The 23,409-nt window shown below is 41.7% G+C and overlaps 1 protein-coding gene and 1 pseudogene across 3 annotated transcripts in view; one reads left to right on the top strand and one right to left on the bottom strand.

Annotated features, from left to right (window-relative positions):
- The window catches only part of Astn2 (astrotactin 2), a 1,010,996-nt gene that overhangs the window by 446,836 nt on the left and 540,751 nt on the right, over positions 1 to 23,409 (top strand). For 2 of the 3 annotated variants that reach the window (XM_055611728.1, XM_055611727.1), the window contains one exon: positions 355 to 492. In XM_055611728.1, the coding sequence (XP_055467703.1) occupies positions 355 to 492 (138 nt within the window). The remainder of the gene's footprint in view (positions 1 to 354; positions 493 to 23,409) is intronic. The other variant, XM_055611729.1, reaches the window with a different exon arrangement.
- LOC129680061 (histone H2A type 1-B-like) lies at positions 17,238 to 17,668 on the bottom strand (annotated as a pseudogene).

Below are 23,409 nucleotides of genomic sequence, written 5' to 3'. Positions count from 1 at the left end.
CTCATACTCTATGGCAGATTGCTCATTCTCACTTTGTATGAAACTCTTGCTTGGCATCAAGACATCAGGAAGACAGAGCTGCTTTAGTCCCTGTCTTCACAGTGTCTACTAATTACTCATGAAAAGACAGCAAGTAGCATAAAGCAATGTGAGGGCGTAATAATGAATAAACTTAAGAATCAAACACCCCCAATATGTGTAAATCTGGCTAAGATTGTGCTTTGTGGAAGATAGATAACTCAAGTTGGGTGGAAAAAATGAGAAAATGCCCTATAAGGGAGGGGAAGAGGGCCCCCTTTTTCTGTTACTCTTTGCTTCCCGGGGAGTTCCCCAATGGAAACTCTTACATTGCAGGTCTACTTTCAGCTTGGGCCAAGGCCTCTGGCTTCCGGTCAGCAAAAGCTTTGTGGTTCCACCGGTGGAGCTGTCCATCAACCCCCTGGCCAGTTGCAAGACCGATGTGCTCGTCACAGAAGACCCTGCTGATGTCAGGTAGGGAAGTCATCTTTAAGATCTTGTGTGGAAGACTTTTTGGAGCTGTGGAAGTGCTTCCGTTTCAGGATCACAGGCAATCTTGTGGAGGATCCAGTTCAGCAATGTTGAGAGAGGCTTGAAGATGTAAAGAATGTCATCGAATCCATCTGGTCTTAAGTCCTAGAATCACACACCTTTGTTGCACAGCACTGGCTTACATTCTACACCCATTGCTGTCCTGTAATTGTATGAAAAACCACCAGATGCATGATATACATGGTTATCATATAACCATCATTAATTAGAAGTAGATTAGGATAAGCTGGAAGGACGGAATGTCTTCTACTATGAGGATGACTTTTCTGGAAAATCCAAAAGATCTGAACTCCCAACATGTCAAACGTCTTGATCTTCACTCGTGAAATTTATGTGACTGTATCTCTCCTTTCATGACTTGTACCTCACAATCAACTTCCTTGTACACTTATTCTGCTTTCTTCTAACTAGTGGCTTATGTGTTATGCTGTCCCATTAAGTGCTGCACTTCTCAAGGTCAAAGAAAACAACTTTTAACTTTGTCACTTCTAGTTCTTAGTACATATTGGACATTTACTAAATGTTTGTTGCTTTCATTAAATTGGTCCAAGACTGATCCCAGTACAAGTCTGGATTTTTCTAGTAGGTAGATACTGCCTCCAATTTGCTAAAAGGAAACCTAGAAATTATAATGTCACTATATGAATAAACTTAAGAATCAAGCACCCCAATATGTGCAAATCTGGCTAAGATTGTGCTTTGGGGAAGATAGATAACTCAAGTTCGGTGGAAAAAAATGAGAAAATGCCCTATATGGGAGGGGAAGAACTCTAGTCTTAATTATGAAAGCAGCTTGCACACAGCTTACAGATTTGTGAACAAAAATTAAAACCTGGCCCTCATGACTACCTGTGACTATTACCCTTCCACTCAACAACTGTCACAGGTTCATTATGAACTGAAATGTTGTCAACATGAACATGCTGTCTTCTGAGAAATCCTTGAGGAGCAGCAGTTTGTACCTGCCACATTTCACGTGGAAGGATGAAAATGACATGCTTTTCCAGGCTATGAATATTTTTACAGCCGTGGTGTTTTTGAAAAATGATATAATGTTGGGGGCTGAAGAGATGGCTCAGCAGTTTTAAATGTTTGCTGTTCTTCCAGGGGACAGAAGTTCAGTTCCAAACACCCACATTAGGTGGTTCACAGATAATTGCTTCTAACTACAAATTCAGAGGAATCCAACATGCTCTATGGACCTCAGAGGCACCTGCACTCCTGTGCATATGCCAAACATATGTACACATAATTAAAAATTTCCAAAGAAATTTAAAAAATTAGATAGTAAATGTATAGCATTTGTAAAGTGATGCAGCAAGTTATTAAAAACTAAAGAACAAAAATGTGTTTTTGTACATATAAACTGATTCATCAAGGTTTCCATCATTTTCATTATTTAAATTGGAGTAGATGGTGTTTGAGGAAAGCTTGTTAAAGTTTCTGGGCCTTGTATGTTGCAAAGGTAGAACCCAGTCCATCCAATAACACCACTCTCAAAGAGCTCTAATGCCCTCAGCGGAGATCCTGTGAAGCACTTCCTGCTAGTGTTTCATAGACTTCTATGTAGCTGACGTTGTTCTTGGGGCTCTAGTGAAGATGTACATGTCACTAATGACCATTCGCTGTGGATCGGCAAGGGCTGGGTGAGCACGCTGTTTCCAACGTGCGTAAGTGACATGATGCAGCATCTAAATTTCTACGGTCCCATTTGTTTATCTGTAAAGCTAAAATAGCCTATGTGCAAGAATGGAGTCACAGACCCACTGATGGTACCCTGTGCAGTAAAATCTTCACTGATGCTATTTCATTTTACCTTTGTATCATCATCCTATGTAGCTATGCTGTTATTGTCATTTTATGTATAAACATTAAGCAGGCAGACAAAATATAAAAGTAAGACCTAGATTGTGTTCTTATTAGGAAATTATGAGTCAAATTTTGGCCTTTAATCAGCAAGAGTGGGTAAATATTATAGTCTTCCATGTGATGTGATCGGTACTAAATTGGTAGAGTTTTCCAGGCTACATTAATAAACGTTGTTTGACGTGGCACTGTCCAGGCAAGCATATCATGAGCATTGAAAGAACTAAAAAATTCCAGTCGGGAAACAGGCTAGAAATTAATAAATAATAGATCAGAATTATAGATAGTCAATATCACTGACATGGAATCTTAGCAAAGAAGAATAGAATGAAGACTGTGGCAATTGAAGCCAAAGGGAGGCAGAAGGGTGCATTACGGTTAGACTGGGAGTGATTTGAAGGTCCATTGCAAGTCCCTCTGGGTTTAGAAACCTGTGACAAACTTTGAGGGAAGTATGCGAGCTCTGGAAACCAGAGTCCAGCAGCTGTGACACACAGTGATCGCTAAATTTAATACAACTACTATTAACAGAATATGGTCAGCATAAGAAGCCACTAAAAGTGTTTATAGTTATCAGGGAAGGGTAACTTAGCTTGACCACCGTGAAAATCTGTCAAGCAGTGTCTATTCATTCTGAAAGTGCAGGCGTCTAACTCCTTGATTTCACCACTGTGTGTGTGTAACAGAAACTTGTGATTTTTGCATATAATAGCACTGAATTACAGAATCCAGACACAAGAGAATATATATGCTTTTAGAATGATTTATACTATTGGGTTTAATACTTCTTAAAAGCCTTGTGTCACTTTGGGTGATAGAGGGTTAATGACTAAGGGGAGGTTGGAGGGCTTGTGTGGTGCTGATGAGCTTTGGTACTTCCATCTTAGCAGTGCTTTTATAAGCTCTTTTCCTGGACATCCATCAAAGCACACAATTCCAGGAGAATCTTTTCCTTTACTTAGCATAGAGGTCAGTGTCTAAAGTTACAAACGTAGCTGCCCTGTTGAACACCCCAGGTCATACTTTCATTCCTTTGCGCTCTTGCATTTGAGATTTTCTGCAGTTATGTTTACCCTTGAGGACATTGGAGACAGAAGAATTTTTGCCCTTTTGTTGTTGTTGTTGTTTTGTTTTTATATTGCACAATAAAGGACAAAAGATAAATAGTCTAAGAAAGTGCTGATCTTGACAATGGTTAGCTCTCTGGAGACATTACTTATCAGGCTCATTATGGTAGCATAATGAATTTTCTCCTCTTTGTCTTTTTCATTCTATTCTCTTTTCCTTGCAAAATGGTGGATCCAAGTGAGGATCTATTTTAAAATCAACAGTGTCTTAGTGTTGAGGCTTGCCCTAATCTTTGCATCATAAGATTTCAGGCTGAATTTAAATGAGTATGTGCAGTCTCCTGGGTTTGCCAGGCCTGTGGCTTTGTGGGCATGGGTATCTGTATTGAATAAATGAAGAGTGTGGGTAGTCAGAGGATATGGTGAGAGGTGGAAAAGGAAGAACAAGTTGTTTTCAGAAGACAGAAGAAACACTGGGCATTAAGTGTAGATTGCAAAATAGGCTTGGCTGGGCAGAATCTAAGGTGGAAGGGAAAGTTTTCAAGTCAGAAGGGTAAAGGCAAAAAAAGAGAACTCTTCCCTGGAAGCCTCCTATTCTTTAGCCTGCCCCAGCACAAAGCTGTTGGGAATGAGAGTTTCAGTACTAGAGACACTAATGATGCCGGCTACAAAGGTGGGGAAGCTAAATTTCATATGAATTCCTTTCAGGTCTTAAGAAGAAGAAGAAGGAAAAAAAAAAAAAAAAACCACAGCCTGTACCTGGTGCCTCTTGTGCGCCAGGCACTGTGACAAGCACCATAGGGTTACAGACATGAATGAGGCTCACCTCTGCTTTCAGGGGTCCCATAGCTTAGCAAGGAGTGTGGAACAAGAGACTGACTAGAGAAAGAAAATAAAAGTTCCTTGTGGAGAAGGAAGCATGGCAAGCAATGTTTTTTTACTGCACACTGGGCCTTCTTCACGACTTTGCCTGGAGCTGAATCCTCTTATAAGAGAAATGTGAGAATAGCTATTGTATTTAGAATAATAATCATCCACAAAGTGCAGCTTTTGGAGCTCCTCAGTGATTTTCCTATGATCTCAATCAATGAAAATGAAATAGTGAAGTGCTGTTAATTCCTGAACAATGTTGAAAGAATAATGGGATATCAGAATGCAAGCTAACACTGCACACTTGGTGATCGTTTTCACATTGAGTTCTTTCTGAATAGAATTAAGAATTTCTTCTTGTTCTTTTGCCCCTTTCAATTCCAAGCCCTGAGAATTTATTGAACACCTATTATGTGGAGCAGAGATATAAAATATAAGACAAGAATCTCAATGCATTAGATGAGACAAAAGCCACAAGCAAAATACATACTTTGTGGTATTCAAAAAAAAAAATGGGAGGAAATTTCCAGACAGAAAAAAACAAAAACAAAACAAAAACAATGCTAGATGTGGCCAGACTCATGTAGAGGTTAAAATGGGGTTTCTATGGACATGCAAATCTCTGAGCCAAGTATGCAAGGTGCCACTTGGTCACTCACTGGTCTGAGATTACCTGGAAACCTATTAGAAATGCAGATTATCACACTGCATCTCTGGTAGATTGACAGTGATACCCAAGGTATGAGGCACTAATGTTTAACCCTTGTAAACAGTATTTGTTCTTTTAAAAAGCTTTTTATGAGATTCCTGGCACTCTGCCCAAAGTTTGGCTATGAGACAGGAAACAGGACAGGAGCCTATCACAGAGGGCCTCTGAAAAACTCTACTCAGCAGGGTATTGAAGCAGATGCTGAGACTCACAGCCAAACTTTGGGCAGAGTGCAGGGAATCTTATGAAAGAAGGGGGAGATAGAAAAATCTGAAGGGTCAGGGGGAAGGGGCAGAGGACCCCCTCTATCAATGGACTAGGGGAGAGGCATAGAAGGAGAAGAGAGGAGGATGGTGGGATTGGGAGGGGATAAAGGAGGGGGCCACTGTCTGGATACACAGTGAATAAATTGTAACAAATAATAATTAAAAAACACTTTTTATAAATTTATTAAGACTCTTTAACATAGACTGTTTTTTTTTCTGGCTTTATGGCTATGAGTCGAGAACACCATAGCAAATGCTTTCATACAAGAGAAGCAGAGGGGTATTTGACACACATAGAAGAGACAATGTGGAGGAGTAAGATGTTGGTGTGTTACAGTCAGCAGCTGAAGAGAGCCACTATCAAGGAGAAGCTAGAAATGTAACGTCAAGATCAGATACACACACACACACATTCATTCACACAAGTACACACTCACACATACACATGACATACACCACGTCTACTAGAAGAGTGACGTTGTCCTCAACCCAGTAACACTTAAGACTTGTGATTATCAGTCAAGCCACCCCAGTTATGTGTGTGTGTGTGTGTGTGTGTTCCATAGCAACCACAGGAAACAGATGCCACCAGCTGAATCCAATATTCTGGAAATTAGCCCCGAAGTTTAATGGAACATGTTCTTGCAAGATTCAGATACTCACTGGCATTTGAGTCCAGGTGTCCTAGGACATGAAACAAAGGACAGAGCTAACTGCCTAACTAGAAAATAAAGTGCATGAGAGCTTGGACACCCTCGGGTAGCCTTAACTCTTGGTACAGTAGGTTACTATATTCCCAAATGTTGCATGCATTATTCCGATCTCTTTTCGCCCTTCTTTCCTGGGTTTCTCTGGATTGACTTCTTTCTGGTTCTTACGGTTGTGCTCAAATCCAGCCTTATAACCTGAGACATAGTGCCAGAGTACAGACATATCTTCTCAGCAGCTCAGTATGTCTGACAGTGTGGCGCTTACAACAGCCCATGCAACTCAGATAAGTCATGTCCCTTGTCTTAGGCCACAGCCGGCACACACCAAAATCAGGGTCTGAATCCTGGAAACCTGGTCCCTTTGAGCACATGCTTCTGGTCTGTAGCCTATGATGCCTCTGTTTTGACAACCATGGAATGGTGGTCAGCTTCAGATCAGTGCTTGAAGATGATCAGATTGCTTTATCTTGTCCTGAATCACAGGCCCACTCTCTTAAACCAAAATGCTAGAGAGCCCAAGTAGTGAGTCCCCAGGAGCACCACAGAGCACACCGAGTGTGAATGTGGGACAAGAAAGCACCGCAGGTTTACACCCACGAACAAGGTCCCCAGCCCAGGCCGTGAGCTTTCTCTTCAGTTTGGCTGCATCAGAGCAGAAAGGGATGCATGACAAAGACTCTGCAGATGTTAGAGACAAAACACTCATGTTATGTTTTCCCCTTCTCTCTCTTTTCCAAGATGTGGACTAGCGTCACTGCCTTTAGTCAGTGTGAAATCTTCAACATAACATGCTGGGTGCTAGCCTTTCTGCTAGACAGTGCTAACTCAAAAATTGTGAAGACTAGCAAGGGAAGGCAGGGTGAAAAGGGCTCCGTCTCTGGAATGAAAAAGAGCTGGATGTGAGTTCTAAGTCCACAGCCCAGATCAAATCAGTTTCTCATTCTGAACTCTCAAGGGAAAACCCAGAAGGTAGATGCTAGTGTGCTTCTTTTATAGAAGCTTTTATAGTGATTGCTAGGGTACATGACGTATGTGGAGGGACATGCATGTCACAATAGATGCAATTGGTGTTTAGTAAGACAAATTTTACCTGTCTATGTATGTAGGTATTTATGTATGTACATATCTATGTATGTATATAATCTACTTGTCATCTATATCTATCACTCTATCTATTTATCATCTATCATTCTATCTATCATCTATCTATCATCTATCTATCAATCTATCAATCTATCTATCTATCATCTATCTATCTATCTATCTATCTATCTATCTATCTATCTATCTAGCTATCTAGCTATCTAGCTATCTAGCTATCTAGCTATCTAGCTATCTAGCTATACCAGCCAGCCATCTATCATCTATATATCTTTTATCTTAAATAGCACTTTGCTTTGTAACCCAGGATAACTGCAAGTTTGTAATCTTCCTAATTGGGCCTCTCCTCTGCAGCAATAACAATCCTGCTTCACCCTGCCACGCTGGGAAGTAGTAGCAGCTCTACTGAAGAAGGAAACAACCATACAGTACAGTATAACTCAGAGATTGAAAACACATAGTTCATGGTACAGAAACTGCACACAAAGAGGAATTCTGCTTCTTTTCTTTGGATCATATTGTTTTGATGAAGAAGTGGGAAAGGTTCTGGGGTAAATATGAGCAAGCTAAATGATACTGCAAATTAAATTAGCACAATGAAACCCATTTCTTTGTATACTAACTAGAACAGTTGATCATAATGATTGAAAAGGAATCTTAGGAGGCAAGGACATCAAAGTATATCATAGGTCAGAGCGGCACCCTGCAAGTTGATATATTACATAGGATATGGATGGATACAGGAAGTAGGTGCTAGTGGGAAGGCTCTTGAAAAGGGGCTAATATCACTTGATAGTCACAATCCCTCTCTTTATTGGAAGGAAACACAATTGGCAGTATGCTTTCCTTCTTTTCATTGATTTTTTTTTTACTTATTCTTTGAGGAGTTCTTATATTGTACAGTGTATTTTGACAATATCCACCCACTAACTTCTTTTAGTTCTCTTCAGGACACCCTAGCACAGTGGTTCTCAACCTGTGCGTCACAACCCCTTTGGGGATCAAATGGCCTTTTCACAGCTGTTCCCTAAGACCACCAGAAAACACAGATGTTTACATTAGGATTCATAACAGTAGCAAATTTATGGTTATGAAGTAACAAAAAATAGTAGTTTTATGGTTTGGGGACATGAGAACTATATTATGGGTCACAGCATTAGGAAGGTTGAGAATCATTGCTCCAGCTTGACTCCTCATCTTCATGTCCTTGCTCTTATATAATCAATAGCGCAGGAGTTATTATACATTTATTATATATTAATAACAAGGAGCTGCCAGAAGTACCATGCAAGAGACCACACCCCCAAATAAAATGACGTTTCCTCCCTCAGCAGCCATCCAATGGCAGTAATGCCTAAGCTATGGGCAGAGCCTCAGACTGCAGCCCTCCATCCATGCTGAAAAAATCAACTGGTATGAGATGTTCAGAAGAGATCATTTCATGGCTTTTCTCCTCAGTCTTTGGCTCTTACATTCTTTCTCCCTCTCTTCTATAATGTTCCCTGAACATTAGTTCCCTGATCCTTGGTTGGGAGAGAGTGATATGGATGACCCATCTGTTCCTGAGCACTCAGAGTCACGTACTCTCAGCACTTTGCACAGCTATGAATCTTGTGTAAGTCACTACACACTGCAAAAGAAAAAAATTATCTGACAAGGTAGAGTGCAGCAGCACAAATCTATGGATGTGGACAGCGACGTGTAGACAGAAGCTTAACGGCGTGGCCATTTAGCAAAACAAGGACAGTGAGTGACCAGTCCAGAGTTCAAGACTTCCCACATGGGCATTTAACAGGATTATAACATGAAGTCCATTCTCCAGCCTGTCTCAAATCCCCTCGGAAAGTGGCTGGTTCCCCGTCGAACCCATATGCCATCAGTGGGTACAGCTTCCCTAGCAGGTTGGTATTGTCGCGTCAGGGTCCATCACTGGGTCAGACTGTTCATGTCTTCTCTCTCCTATCAGCACATGTAACACCTTGTTACATACTTTACAAGTATGAATTTGTAGACAAGTTAGAAGTCTCTTTCTGTTTCTGGTGTGAGGCTGATATTGGAGGAGAGGGTTCTTGACCCCTGAAATAGAATCTCAAGCTGTCAGACTCCTCCCACGACTTACCCATTCCTTATCAGTTCCACAAACATTCCTTTTCCAAAAGGCGAGAGAGTTTTAACAAACAACCCACTTACGAGTTTAAAACCCCGAGATTAGAGTATTAAGCAAAGTGAATAGAACAAGCCTTCATGGAAACTGTAGGTTCAGATTCCAGCTCTACCACGAGCCAGCCACAGCCAAATTATTGAAGTCTTGTTAGCCTCAGTTTCTTATCTATAAAAGGGAGTAATAATCACAGTCATATCCTTGAATGTCCCTGAGATGTAAGCAGCATGTTTCATTTCTTAGTTGACCAGCTCCCTCTGTCTTGATCTGTCTAGACTCTTCACAAGTGTGAATTCTGAGTCCTTCCTGCTAGTGATATAGTTACTGCTTATTTCCAGATGGAGAAACCAGTGACTTAAGTTCTCTACACAGCAGTACTTGAATAGTAAGTCAGTATTTGAACTGAGACTGTTAGTCTAGTGCTTCATGCTGGCTGCTGTGGGTGCATAAAAATAGTCTCAGTAGGATAGGGGTAGGGGCTACTGGCTTTCCATCTTGCTCTTTACTGACCATTTGGTTACTGAGTATGAGTGTTACTTCTTAAAATTTTTCATTTTTAAGTTTTATATATGTGTGTGTGTGCATGCATACTTGTGTGTGTGCAAGGCACACATGTGTGGAGATGTGAATACATGTGTGTGTGTGTGAGTGTGTGTAGGTTAGAGAACAGCACGGAGCGCCATTCTTCAGAAGCCGCAACCCTGTTTTTGAGACATAGTCTTCCAGTAGCCCAGTGATCAGCGAGAAGGTAAAGCTGGACGGTGAACAGCGGCCACGAATGTACGCTCACCGCTATGCCTGGTGCTCTGCTTTTTGCCTTTAGTTTGCTTTAATATTTGAATTTTTGCTTTTGCTTTTGTACTGAAGGACCACACTCAATTCCTTGTGCTGTCTGTCTAATTGAAAGGCATGCATCCTTTCTGCAAATGTAAAATGAAATACAAGTGGGGAAAGAGATTGTAGGTAGATTAGGAGTCCTTTGACAGTCAGCTTGTTTTGTGAAATGTACCACAGGTTCCTCCTTGGTTTTGGAAGGTAAAGCCCATCTGAAAAGCACTGGTGTATAGACCCGCCACACTCGCCACCACATAGATTGACTCTCTCTTCTCCTCTCCTCCTTTCCCTCTGCCTGTCATTCAGCCAGTGAGCCTGGAGACACATATATTTTTCCCATTTTAGTTTAGCGATCATAATAAAAGTGAAGTCTATTAGGATGAGTTTCTGCCCAGGCTCTGTAAATCTCTTCAAACACTGTGCAGCATGGGATTTCTGTTAGTCTTTGCCACAGGGGAAGCTGTGCTATGCACCAATGGGCAGCCCAGGTGGAGGGCTCAAGACACAGCCTCTGCTAAATGAAACTCAAATGGAGACTTTAGAATATAAATATTGAATTGACCCAGGTTGGATAAAGGGGAACCAGTTAGCTAAGCTTCCATCTTACATACAGGAAATGCTAAATTATTAAAATTTTAATAAATGTAATAATAAATATTTGATGTTGAATTATAGACGGCTTTGCAGCTACAGTGAAACTGAGAAATGACTTGTTATATCTGCATTAGAAGTTAAATACTTTTCAAATGGGACTTGCCATGCTGCTGCAAGGCTCCACATCTTCAGATTAAAAAGAAAGACCGATGTGAAAGTATGATTTGGGGTAGTATACTGGGCTGGTAGTTAGGATTTGATGGATGCTTATAGTCATTGCCTAATGCCAAGCCTATTTATTCATTGCCTGTGAGTGCATAAGTGGAAAAAGGAGATCAATGTCAGATGTTGGTTACTCTCTATCTTATTTTTTGGGTAACGATATCTTACCGAACCTGTAGCTTACTGACCCATCTAGACTGGTTGATGAGTGAGCCTTAGGGATCCTCCTGGCTCCACATCCCACGCACTGGGATTACAAGCATGCTGCACACGGTTTTTGTTGCTAGGTTTGTGTTATGTGTATGTTAGATACCTAACTCAGTTCATCTTGCTTGCGTGGCAAGCACTTTCCTAACTGAGCCGTCTCCCAGGCTGCAAGCCTGTTTTTAGTCTTTTATTTCCGAGAAGGAAGTTGACAATCTGGGCTTAACCAGAGCAGTTGGTGAGGGAGAGCGTTGGAAATGTAGCAAAGACTTCTGCCCCATGCTCCATCCATCACGCTGTAGGACTTCCCTCCCTATGGAGCATTTTTTCCTTGGTATAACTCAAAATGGTTTTAGTTTCAAGGAAAAACAACTTGGATTAGGTGACTTCAACAACCTTACATTGAAAGCTGTCCTGGGAAAGGTGGAAAATAAACTCACACTGGAGATGAGATGAAGATTAAGGGAATTAGATACTGAGATTCTGTCCTTCTTTCTTTATTTTTCACTTATGATGGTTTTATTCTCTCATATTATGCAATTATTCCTTTCTCTTCCTGCTGTCTTCCATCTTGCAGGGGAGTAGTGACAATACTTATGTGTCATTACATATATGTCCTTATTGCTGTGAAGAAGTAATGCTTTTCTTCTGTGAGGTGGATTTTGTAGAATTCCAGGGAAGGAATATTACGGTCTGACATGTGTTAGAAGAGTTCCTTGGCTTAGTTATCCATCATTAGGTGACAGGACCGCAAAGTACAGATACCAGCAAAGGAAAGACCAAGGACACAGCCAGTCCACCCTATTTCTTTTTCTTTTTTTTCGTATTTTATTTTTTCTTATCAATTACATTTTATTAACTATGTACCCCAGCCGTGTCCCGATCCCTCATTCCCTCCCAGTCCCTCCCTCCCTCCTCTCCACCGTGCCCCTTGCCAAGTCCACTGATAGGGGGGACCTCCTCCCCATTCATCTGATCCTGTTTTATCAGGTATCCTCAGGACTGGCTGCAAAGCTCTCCTCTGTGGCCTAACAGGACTGCTCCTCCCTTGCGGGGTGGGGAGGCCAAAGAGCCAGCCATTGAGTTCCTGTTAGAAATAGTCCTTGTTCCCCTCACTATGGAAAACCAATTGGTTACTGAGCTATCACAGGCTACATCTGAGCAGAGGTTCTAGGTTACATTCATACATGGTCCTTGGTTGCATGTCAGTCTCAGAAAAGACCCTGTGCCCAGATATCTTTGGTCCTTGTGGAGCTCCTATCCTTTCCTCATCAGTCTAACTCCCCTTCTTTCTTATGATTCCCTGCACCCTGCCAAAGGTTTGGTCACGAGTCTTTGCTTTGAAAACACTGCTAGTTAGAGTCTTTTCAATGCCCTCAGTAGACTCCTGTCAATGTTCAATGCGTATCCCATCTGTCTTTCAAAACGAGGATTGATAATCTTACCCCATGTCCGCTCTCTTGATTATCTTTTTTAGGTGTATAGATTTCATTATGTTTATTATATCTTATAGGTCTATATAAGTGAGTATATACCGTGTTTGTCTTTCTCCTTCTGGGATATTTCACTCAGGATGATCTTTTCTAGATTCCACCATTTGCCTGCAAATTTCATGATTTCCTCCTTTTTGATTGCTGAGTAGTATTCCATTGTGTAAAAATACCACAATTTCTGTACCCATTGCTCCGTTGATGGACATCTGGGTTGTTTCCAGGTTCTGGCTATTACAAATAAAGCTGCTATAAACATGGTTGAGCAAATATCCCTTTTGTGTACTTGAGCAAACTTTGGGTATATACCTAGCAGTGGTATAGCTGGGTCTTGAGGAAGCACTATTCCTAATTGTCTTAGAAAGCGCCAGATAGATTTCCAGAGTGGTTGTACCAGTTTACATTCCCACCAGCAGCTTAAATCACACATTGATCCAGTCCACCCTATTTCAACCAAACTCTTTTTAGTCTTCTGTTTATCAGTCTATGTTACATTGGACAATGCTGAACTAAATCAGAGATGGTAGATATCAGACTTCCCATGCCAATTCTGGTAAATAGGTAGGCACTGCCTCATGCCTGACATTGGGAGATTTCTAAGACTAAAATGGGTGCTTCTATTTCTCTATTCTGTAACCTTATGATGTTGTTCCCCTGTCAAATAAAGAGATATTATGGGTTACTGAGAGAAAAAGAAAAGACATCCCTATAGATGTAAATGATAAAGATGAATTAACAGTAGAATTATCCAAAGTTTTTTTTTAATTGATTACTTATCCTGGGGGACATATTTAGCAAAATATCATCTTGGTGCTGATATATTTGCTGAGTTAAATTTCTGGCAGAAGATTCCTGTGTAAGTGCTTCTTATATTCTTTCTAAAGCAATCACTATCATCTGTATGAAAAATTAATTCTAGGATAGAAACTACCCACTTGAAAGGATTCTCAAACACTATTCTAGTATGTCACAGATATGTGTATACAATCTTAAACCCACAGAGGGAAGAGACAATTTCTCCCCTCCACCTGACATCAGGTCAATGGTGCCAAGTTGACAGGAGCAACTCTTTATTGTACTTCTGTCATAATCTCTGCTGTGTGATGTGCACTGGTTTCAGAGGGTTTCCTAGAAAGTCACTCTTGGATGCATCTTTATAGGCAGCATTTTAAGTTATGCAAATAGAAACTCTGAAGCAGCAATGGTGATAAAAGCTAAGATGAGCAATTTTTTTTTTTCATCTAAGCCATACTTCTTGAAGCTGAATGATGCCTTTCCTTAAATGTATCTTATCCTTCCAAGGTAAGTAGCAGAACTTCTGTACACACACACACACACACACACACACACACACACACACACATTGAGAGAGAGAGAGAGAGAGGGGTGGGGGAATGGGAAGAGAGGAAGGGAGAGAAAGATAGAGGAGTGAGAGAAAGAGAGGAGAGAGAGAGGAGGAAGGAGGGAGGGAAAGACACAGACAGACAGAGAGAGGTAGAAAGAACACACCACACACACCATTTGGTCAGAAGGTTCTAAACATTTAATTAAGAAGTAAATTTGACTTCTCTCACCAACAAAAGAAACCAATATCAAAGAGAAACCCAGCAGCAAAAAGATAGTGTACTCAAATGAGAAGCTTTTTTTTCACCAATGTTTTGGGAAATTTCCAAAAAAAGGGGGAGGATTTGCAACTTGTTGTAACTAAGACTGTGACTGAGCCAGGCATAGGTATCAATAGGCCAAGTTGAGAGCAATGTTACTGGAACACGGAATGGTAATTGCATGGGCCTGTGGGTGTCAGTCATGGCTACAAACAACTCAACTCACTGAGACTTTTCATGAAAGGTACTGAGAAATTCTGCCTCACTCAGCAGAAGAAGTAAACCCAATGGAAACCCAGATGAAGAATCTCAATGAGATAACCCACAATTTTTGAGATCCAAGTCATGAGAAGGATGAGCTGAGGGTGGATATGTAGAGGCATGCAAGAGATACGTCTGTACTCCTGTATTCCAAATATCTGTGCTTCTCCATCTTCACTGACATCCCTGACTTACACTTTCTTAAGCAGAATCCTTCCTTTCAATCCCTCCTCTACCCACAGACGAGTCATGCACAGGCTCTGTATAGTTTGGACCATTCCTGTTCTCTGCTTAGAAACACCTTGACTTCCTGCAGATCCAAATGCTTCAGAATAAAAGTAAGAATTAAATCAGATGACACACACTTTTAGTCCAAAACTGAGAGGCCATCTCTAGTTATCCCACCTCTTCCATGCCGCCTCTTGTTATCTTCTCAAAATATCAAGCCCTCTCCTACAGCCTTGCTTTCTCCAGTGCTGGCCCTTGGCAGAACATCCCCACTATCCACTTTTCCCTTGACACAGTCCTTCTCATCCACTAGTTTTCAGCTGGATCACTTCTTCTGAGAAGCTCTTTGTGAATTTGTCCTCCTGGCATCCACCGAAGTCATTCTCCATCATTGCTTCACTAACCTTGCTCAAACATTCTTTACTAAATTAGAAAACAGTTCACTGAATGCACTTAATTCTAGACCAGGATTCCACTCTAATCCCATCTGGTCATCTGTGTTCATGAAAGTCATAGATCGAATCTTAACCACTCAAAGCATCATGTGCAGCTCAGAGAAAGGCGCCAGCACACTTGACTCTAGTTTGTTGCAGTTATTTTGACACTGGTAAGATATTTTTATGTTATCAACAAATATTGTTCTGCAGATACCCCTGTGTTACCTCCAATTATCACCTGCTCCCTCTGTATATAAATAACCTGCTTCCCAGGGTTTATTCTACTGGAGCTCTGCAAGCTACATTTGCTCAAGTGATTTTTATGTAACAGCAGCACTCTGGGGCAAGTGTAATAAAAGTAAGTGGAATAAAATCAACAAAAAAAAAAATAATCCTTCATTTGAAACATTTGAGAAATTCTATTGTTATAATTGAAGTAGCTATGCCAATGTTTCAGAAAGCATCTTTCCTAAAGGTGTTGATGTGAAAATGGCTGTCAAGAATCTTTGGGAGTAAATTCCACATACTGCGCCCTCCCTGATATTGATCCACTAGGAGCAGGTTCAGTGCCTGCATTCCTTTAGACACACTTCAAGCAATGCCACAAAAGTCCTTCAGGGTTCAGAGTCTATGCATGTTAAACCAAGTATCAGAAAAAGTTGGACCTAATTCCCAGGGACCTCTGTTAAGTGCTCACATAATCGGATGGAGTTGGGAGCGGAGACGGCCTTTCCTCACTTAATCAGCTGGCCTGTCCTAAGTCTCCTCATCCTTCAGGTGAACAGGCCCCCGCCAGCATGTTGAATGGGCAGAAAAGGCTAAGGCAGCACCAAAGAGTATATGTAGAAAAAAGCAAAGAGTTACAACAATCCAGGTTTTCCTTGGGCACCGTGAATAGAATAATGAGGAGAAATATCCCTGTGTGCCTGTGGTTGCTGACACAGAACACCTGCTCAAGACCAGCACTGCAATCCAGCCACTTCAATGTATACCACACAGAGCACACTCTATAGCCGCTAACATGCTGGTGCTCCAGCTCTGCCACACGGTATCTAGACAATGGACAATGTTTGCATGAGTCATTGGTCATTATTACTATGTTATAACTACTTGGCCTAAATCTGATCCCCACGAACCCTTGTTAGGCTATTGGACACATTTCAGGGGAAAATTTTACTCATATTCGTTGTGTTCTCCTGAGTTTTTACGTGTATTATACATCAAGACTGATGAGTTGAAGTACAACTCAAAGGGATTCAGGATTCATAGCATCATTATTTTCAGTAGCGTCTGTCAGTGTACACATAAACAAATGCAGTGTGATATAAAAATGTAATGGAGTACTATTCACGCTCAAACAAGAAGGGCATTGTGGCGTGTGCTGGAACATGAATGAGCCTAAGGACATTCTACTATGTAAAAGAAGCAGTTATAACTGCTGTAGATTCCACTTCTATGAAGAGATACAAAATTGTGGGAACAGATAATGACAATGGCTGCTAAGGACTGGAGAGAAAGGAGAATGAGGAGTTGTGTTTATGAGAAGAAAAGCCTTCCAGGAAGAATGGCAGTGCTGGTTCCACAGTGCACATGATACCCCTGAGCTTTACATTTAAAAATTAAGACAGTAAATTCTATGTTCTATGCATTTGCTATAACTTCAAAATAGACAAAAAGAAAATAGAAGAGAATGGATTTGGTGAGGGTATGAAAGGCCTTCCCGCCAGACCCACTGCATGATGCCACAATCTCAATTAAGTCCTGGCTTCAGTGTTCCTGTAGCAGAATCCATGCCCCGATAGGATCTTGATCACGGCTCTCCTTAGGGCATTTGCTGTACCATGTCCCTCGGTACAGCAAGATGATGTTTAGTGCAATGAGATGAAGCAGCCTGAGATTTGTCGGTGCGGATGCTTGACTGACTCACTGATGGTGGGGTTCATTCAGCGGGGCAAGCTGATGTCTGTAAAACGTACTAGGAAACACCGTGGGGTGTGCACAGCCCCGCATACTTCACAAAGACATGCTCTTAGGCAAATATGCTTAACAGACACACAACTGTTGATGGCTCTGAGACGCGCCTTTGGACTTAAAAGAAGTTTCTCTGACTAGGCGTACTTTCTTTCCCTTGGCTTTGCGGTGGCTCTCGGTCTCCGTGGGCAGCCACACTGCCTAGATGTTGGGCAGCACGTGCAACGGTCACTTAACCCAGCAGCTTACTGAGCTCCTCATCCTTGAGGATGGCTAGCTGCAGGTGGCACAGGATGATGTGTGTCTTCTTGCCATAGACTGCGTTGCCAGCCAGCTTCAGCACGGCCATCAGGTACACAAGGCACCAGTGCCAGCCATTTGGAGTAGCTGCCCTTGGGGAGGCGCTGGTTCGCATGGCCCACAGGGATCTGCAGGCCAGCCCTGGAGGAACATGTCTTAGTTTTGGCACAAGCCTTGCCACTCTGCTAGCCATGTCCAGACATGGTAGAAGTCTTGCTGCCAGGATCTTTCCAGCCTCTTAGATGTCTACATTTTTTAGATCTCTTTATTGTGGTGTATTGTTGGGAGGCCTTGCCTGCGTGTATATGTGCACCGTCTGTGCCTTGTTGTTTACAGAGATCAGAAGACTGGAAACTAGACATGCAGATGGCTGTGAGCCAGCATGTGTCTACTGGGAACTGAGTCCTGATCTTCTGCAAGAGCAACAAGTACTCTTAACAGTGAAGCCATCTCTCAAGTCCCTTGGGGAAATATCTTAATGCCCATAAAAAGCTAAAATTATCATAGGTCAAAAAGAAAAGACTCACCTCACCTGCAAAAGAGTTTGGACACACCCCTAGGGGCATACAGTAACCTTTGGAAGCATTTCTTTTTTTCACAGCCTACAGGGTGCTATTGTCACCTAGTGGATGGATATGAGACAAGAATGCTTCTAAATTTCCCACAAAGCAGACGATATCCATCCTCCAATAGCAAATATCACAACTTCAAAAGTCAAGGATGCTAATGTCGGAAGCCCTGCATTCTATGAATATGCACGGACTCCATTAAACAGCTGAAACAACTGAGGTGAGGTTTTCCCTTTAAACCCAGAGTAGATAGTTGTCACAAATAGGTGTATAAGGAAACCAGCAGGGGTGCCGATTGGAAAGAGGCAGCTTGGAAAGAGGATGGAGGCTTGTTCTGGAGAGAGCAGCAGCAGCCTGGCTTTGGTGTGCATCTGCCCTAGGTGTTTCCAGCTCCCTGGCGGGAGGCAAAACAAAGCTCTGCACAGGCAGGCTCCATTGTTCCACACGGAAACATCACTGCCAGGGAGAAAATCAAGGTCTAACAACACCCCCACCCCCTTTGAAATGAGTCTGAGTCTCTCTACCCTCCTTTGCTGTGACGGATTTTGAACATTAAAAAAAAAAAGTTTACAATTCCAGCAGGGCTAGCATAAATCACAACGCCTCTGTACAGCAGCAGCAGACATGACTTATGGCCCCATCGCTATGGCAACCGGAGCACAGCCTGCAGATGCACAAAAGCACCACTCCCGCCTGACAGGCCTTGGCTGGGCTCTGATGGAAAGGCCAGTGTTCCAAAGAAAGGATGTATTCTCTAGAACTCGCTGCCCATTTGTCTTCATTCAGCTCAGGGGCAAGCCCCCTGCTCCATCTCTTCTGTCCTCTTCCTCAGACTACAGGTTCTTTTCGTCCTCTCTTCTGAGTGGGGTGATCTTTTATTCTTTTAACCTTTCCCACTGAAGGTTTATAAGGAAGTTAGAGCTTGCAAAGTTCCCAGTGGGTCTGACTGGCATGTGTGCTAAGCTCTGAGTTATAGTGACAGTTTCTATATGCTAACCATCAACACATGGGAAGCCTTCATGGGTGATTTTTCTCTGTGCTGTTGCAAGTTCGTCTCTTAGAATTTCTTCTTTCTGCCAGGCCAGCCTCTAGTGCTGATAGCATTAAGTCATCTCAACTGAAGCAAGCTTCAGTCTCTCCCGTCGTTCCTCTTGCTCACCACCTGCATTTCTCAGGCCAACCCTACTCCTCCTAGGTGCTAGGTGTGCTAGCCTCTGGTTCTCCTGGTTCCTCAGCCTCTTCTGCCCACAACACACCTCCTTCTTCAACCAACTGCCTTCTAGTCATCCGTCAAGGTTCCACATATGACACTTCTTTCAGAAATACCTTTTCTGACACAGACTACCATCCAGTGAAGAAACCCCTCTTTTTAACCCACATTGTCTGATCCCCTTTCACTCACTGCTGTACTCCCTCCCCTCAGGCGAGGTACCTGTGCCTCTCTTAGTCACTGCTCCCTGTAACCTCCTTACTCACTCTTCTTTTTCTCACTTTCAGTCTGGTACCCCTGGTATTAAGGAAACGTGTTCTTTCCATTCTTTAGGACTGATGATCATTTCTACAGCTGAGTCTTCTCAGAAGCTCCTTTTGCCTTTGTGAAGGTCCAAACTCGTTCAGTGCTCCTGCCTGTGGTCCTGCATTGCCTTCTCTCTTGGCAAGCTGAACTCAGTTAATTTCTAGGTAGCTTATATGTCTCCAGGACACAGCGTTCCCAGCACATGTGTTCATCCATTCTCACCAAATTCCCACAAAAAAAGGCTATTTCCACTTGTCCCTTAGCCATCACCTTAAATGTCTCTCCCTCCAGAAGGACTGCATTTACTAACTCAGTTTAATCATGTGGTTCTCAACCCTGCATATATTTCTAAAAGTTGGAGATTTCTTTAAAACCTCACGTGCCTATCGGAGCTGTAAGAACACTTACAGGTGGAGGATATCCAAATAGCCTCAACATAGATTGTCACGAGTAACAAGTAGTTCAGAAGAGTGAAATTCTACCTTAGAGTGATTCAACAATGCCAGTGTTGCCATTGACAGTCAGTAAGAAGCCCTCTGTGCCTCTTTATAGGATGCTCTGAGGTTTTAAACAGCATCCCTTCTGGAGTGGTTCTGCCTAAAGTACATAACCTGAAAGCACAGGACTGACTGGGCCAAACTGAAGAGTAGTCTATGAAGTAACTAACCAATGTCTTCAGAAACCTGAACGTCATGGGAAAAAAAATGTAGCCAGAAAAACTGTTCAAATGTAAAGGGTGCCAAGGAATGATGACGACTGATTGCAACTCAATTGATTTCTGGGGCTAACTCTGCATTGGGACATGAACAGCAGGGGAGATTGTTGAGCAGGTAAAGAACCAGCCACATTGGGATCCCCAGAACCCACACAAAAGGCCGAGAAGGTGTCACAATCCACCTATCATCTCAGCACATGGAATGGCTGACACAGAGAATCCCACGGCATGCTGACAACCCAGGCTAGCCAAACATTGAGCTTCGGGTTCAACAATGAATTTTGCCTCAGTAGATACGATGGGAAATGATTAAGGAAGATGCTTGATGTCTACTTTGGGCCTGTACAAATCCATGGTCACTTGTGCTCATAGGCACATGAGTGAGCACATGCTCACACACCTTGCAAGCACACACACAAAAATGTGAAAAAGAAAAACACATCGCTACAATGCTTAAATGGCTATGGAATAGTACCAGGGCAGTGGCAACCTCCTCATGTAAATGAAAGCCTCTGCTCTTTTAATTTTTTTAGAAAATTCACCCAGAAGAATTTTAAAGAAAATAGGCTTGATGTCTTTTAACTGACTGTTAAATACTTCAGAGTGGACATTCCTGTGTGTGGCTCTGGCAAGTGCAGACGGGGCAGGAAGGAAAGCAGAAGGAAGTCTGTCTTTATGAGTTTCCCAGTGTTGAACTTTATTCTTTTCCAATAGTATTCTGATTATTAGGGTTTCTTACATTTCCATATAAATTTCTTGCTGCTATCTGTTAACAATGTGCAGCAGGGAGTTCAGGGGAGAAAGCGGTCAGTCTGTTGATCAGTTTGGGCACCATGACTGTGGATGTCTTTCTAGTCATTCAGAATCTCCTCCGTAGTAGATTGTATTTCTGTGGGTAATTTTTTTCAACCTCATTTTTGTAGTTTTTGAAGTACTCACCTTGTATTGATTTTTATAAGTTTACTTCTAAATATTTTACCTTCTTGTGCTACTATAAATGGAACTGTTTTCCTAATTTTGTTTTCAGGAGAGTCACTATTTAAAAAATAAAAATACAACAGATTCTTGTACATTGCCACCCGTCTTGGAAGCTGATGAAGCCAATAATTAATTCTAGAGGTGTGTGTGTGTGTGTGTGTGTGTGTGTATGTGTGTGTGTGTGTGTGTGTGTGTGCGCGCGCGCACGTGCATGCGTGCATGTTAGCATCTTTTATATCCAATATCGAACTGTGTCAAATACAAATACTTCTCTTTTTTCCACTATGTATTTCTCTTATTTATTTGTCTTTCAAATATGCCTGACTACAGCCTCCAGTGAAATGCTAAATAGAAGCAACAACAGTATGTATTTACTCTTATAACCTCCAAAAGCCTCATATTACATTAATATAAAAACGTTAAAAACATATGCCAAAAGCCTCCCTTCAAACCACTGATCCAGATGGAGGAGGGAGGCTCAAAAGTGGTGGCCGTTTTACTAAACTCCCTTTTGTTATGCAAAAGCTTCACAGAGACATAAAGTCAAATGTCTATAATAGTATGAAAATGGAGCTGATACTGTCTATGCAAATAAAGGGTGGTGATGGGAATGGGAGGGGAAGGGTAGGATGGCATAAGGAAAATGTGACAAGTACTTCGTATATTTGCACACAAATGAACGTATATAACCCTGCATAGTAAAAAATGAAAGAAAAAAATACAAATAAATTTAAACATAGTCAAAATGGTCAAAATATTTAGAGTGCTCGAAGAAGAAAGCAAAGCAAAACAGCAACAAAAGACAACGAAACAGCAACAAAGGAGCTGAAACCTTTCAGCTTGTTCTGCTGTACAGCTAGGGCGCATCAGCCACCTCCAGAAAGAGGCCCCGTCATTCCCCATCATGACACGTGTCACAGCTATTGGTGATGCCTTGTTCTGTTTTTCAAAAAAATTGAAAATCCTGCCAAAGCTGAAGTGGTTATTTTTTGCTTCTTTTTTTTTTTTTATCATTTTACCTACAGAAATACTATCTACTACAGAGGAGATTGAGGGGAAAAAAAAAAAAACTTAACATCAAATCTGTAACTCTCACAACATCATGAGATGTGTAACAGGGACCTTCCTTTTCACTTAAGAAAAATGATTCTCCTTTTTAAACAACTTTCTGAGAGCACACAGTTAGATGTCAGAACAGTAGAAGGTAGAAAGCGAACCTATGTAGATTCAAAGGTGAGGTTTTTCCATCTCTAATAGGATCCCTACCTTACAGTACATTTTTTATGTCTCTACCATATCTAGAAAATTCAAACTAGGGTTTGTATTTGCTAGACTATCAGCAATGTAAAGTGAAAACACTCACCCTTGTTTGCATTAGGTTTCTCATATTTGCACTTATCCACCACTTTGTACCTCAGACTCTCAAGCTTCCAGTTTCCTTGGCATCTATCTGCCAGTCTCCACTGCAGTGGTGACAATGGCCTCCACTTCTTGTGAACCAAGGGCTTTGTGAGTATCACCTTACTTCAGTCATTGTCAGGGCTTGCTGACACTTTAACACTTTAGTGATGTTGTTTCACATGAAGAAACTGGTTCAAAGAACCTGTTTGTCCTTGGCCACAAAGCTATTAAAAAAAACAGTATTTCAACACCATAGCTTAAGTCACTTGTCCCTGCCATGTGTTTCCTTCTTCTGAAATATAAGCAATAAGGTATTGCTCATATTGTACATAGCAGTACTATTCCCAGTTGTTCTCAGAATAGAAGATAGACAACAATCTTTGTAGACAACTTCATGCATCGCTAGGCCTTTCATACATCCTCTGATTGGTGAGTCTGGTGTGAAGTCTTTCTGTTTGCATATCTTCAAGGTCATCTTGTTATGCATGTACTGGTGGTCAGTGACCCTCACTTTGAGAACTTTGCATGAAATTTTTGTTAATGAGACAAAATGCTAGAGTTGAGAAAGATATAACAGTCTTAGTAAATTGCTAGCCATGCAAGCATGAGGATGTGAGTTCACATACTCTGCACCCAATGCAAAAAGCTGAGCAGGAGTATAGGTATGCACCTGTACTCTAAGCACTGGAGAAGAAAAGATGGGCATCAATACCTAGAGCTCATTGCCTGGCCAGCCAGCTTAGTGAAGGCAGTAAGCTTCAAGAT

This window comes from Psammomys obesus, unplaced genomic scaffold, assembly GCF_907164565.1.
Source record: "Psammomys obesus unplaced genomic scaffold, mPsaObe1.curated_primary_1811, whole genome shotgun sequence".
NCBI classification, from domain to species: Eukaryota; Metazoa; Chordata; class Mammalia; order Rodentia; family Muridae; genus Psammomys; species Psammomys obesus.
The sequence above is the reverse complement of the archived record's forward strand: the minus strand, read 5'-3'. Positions and strand labels throughout refer to the sequence as shown.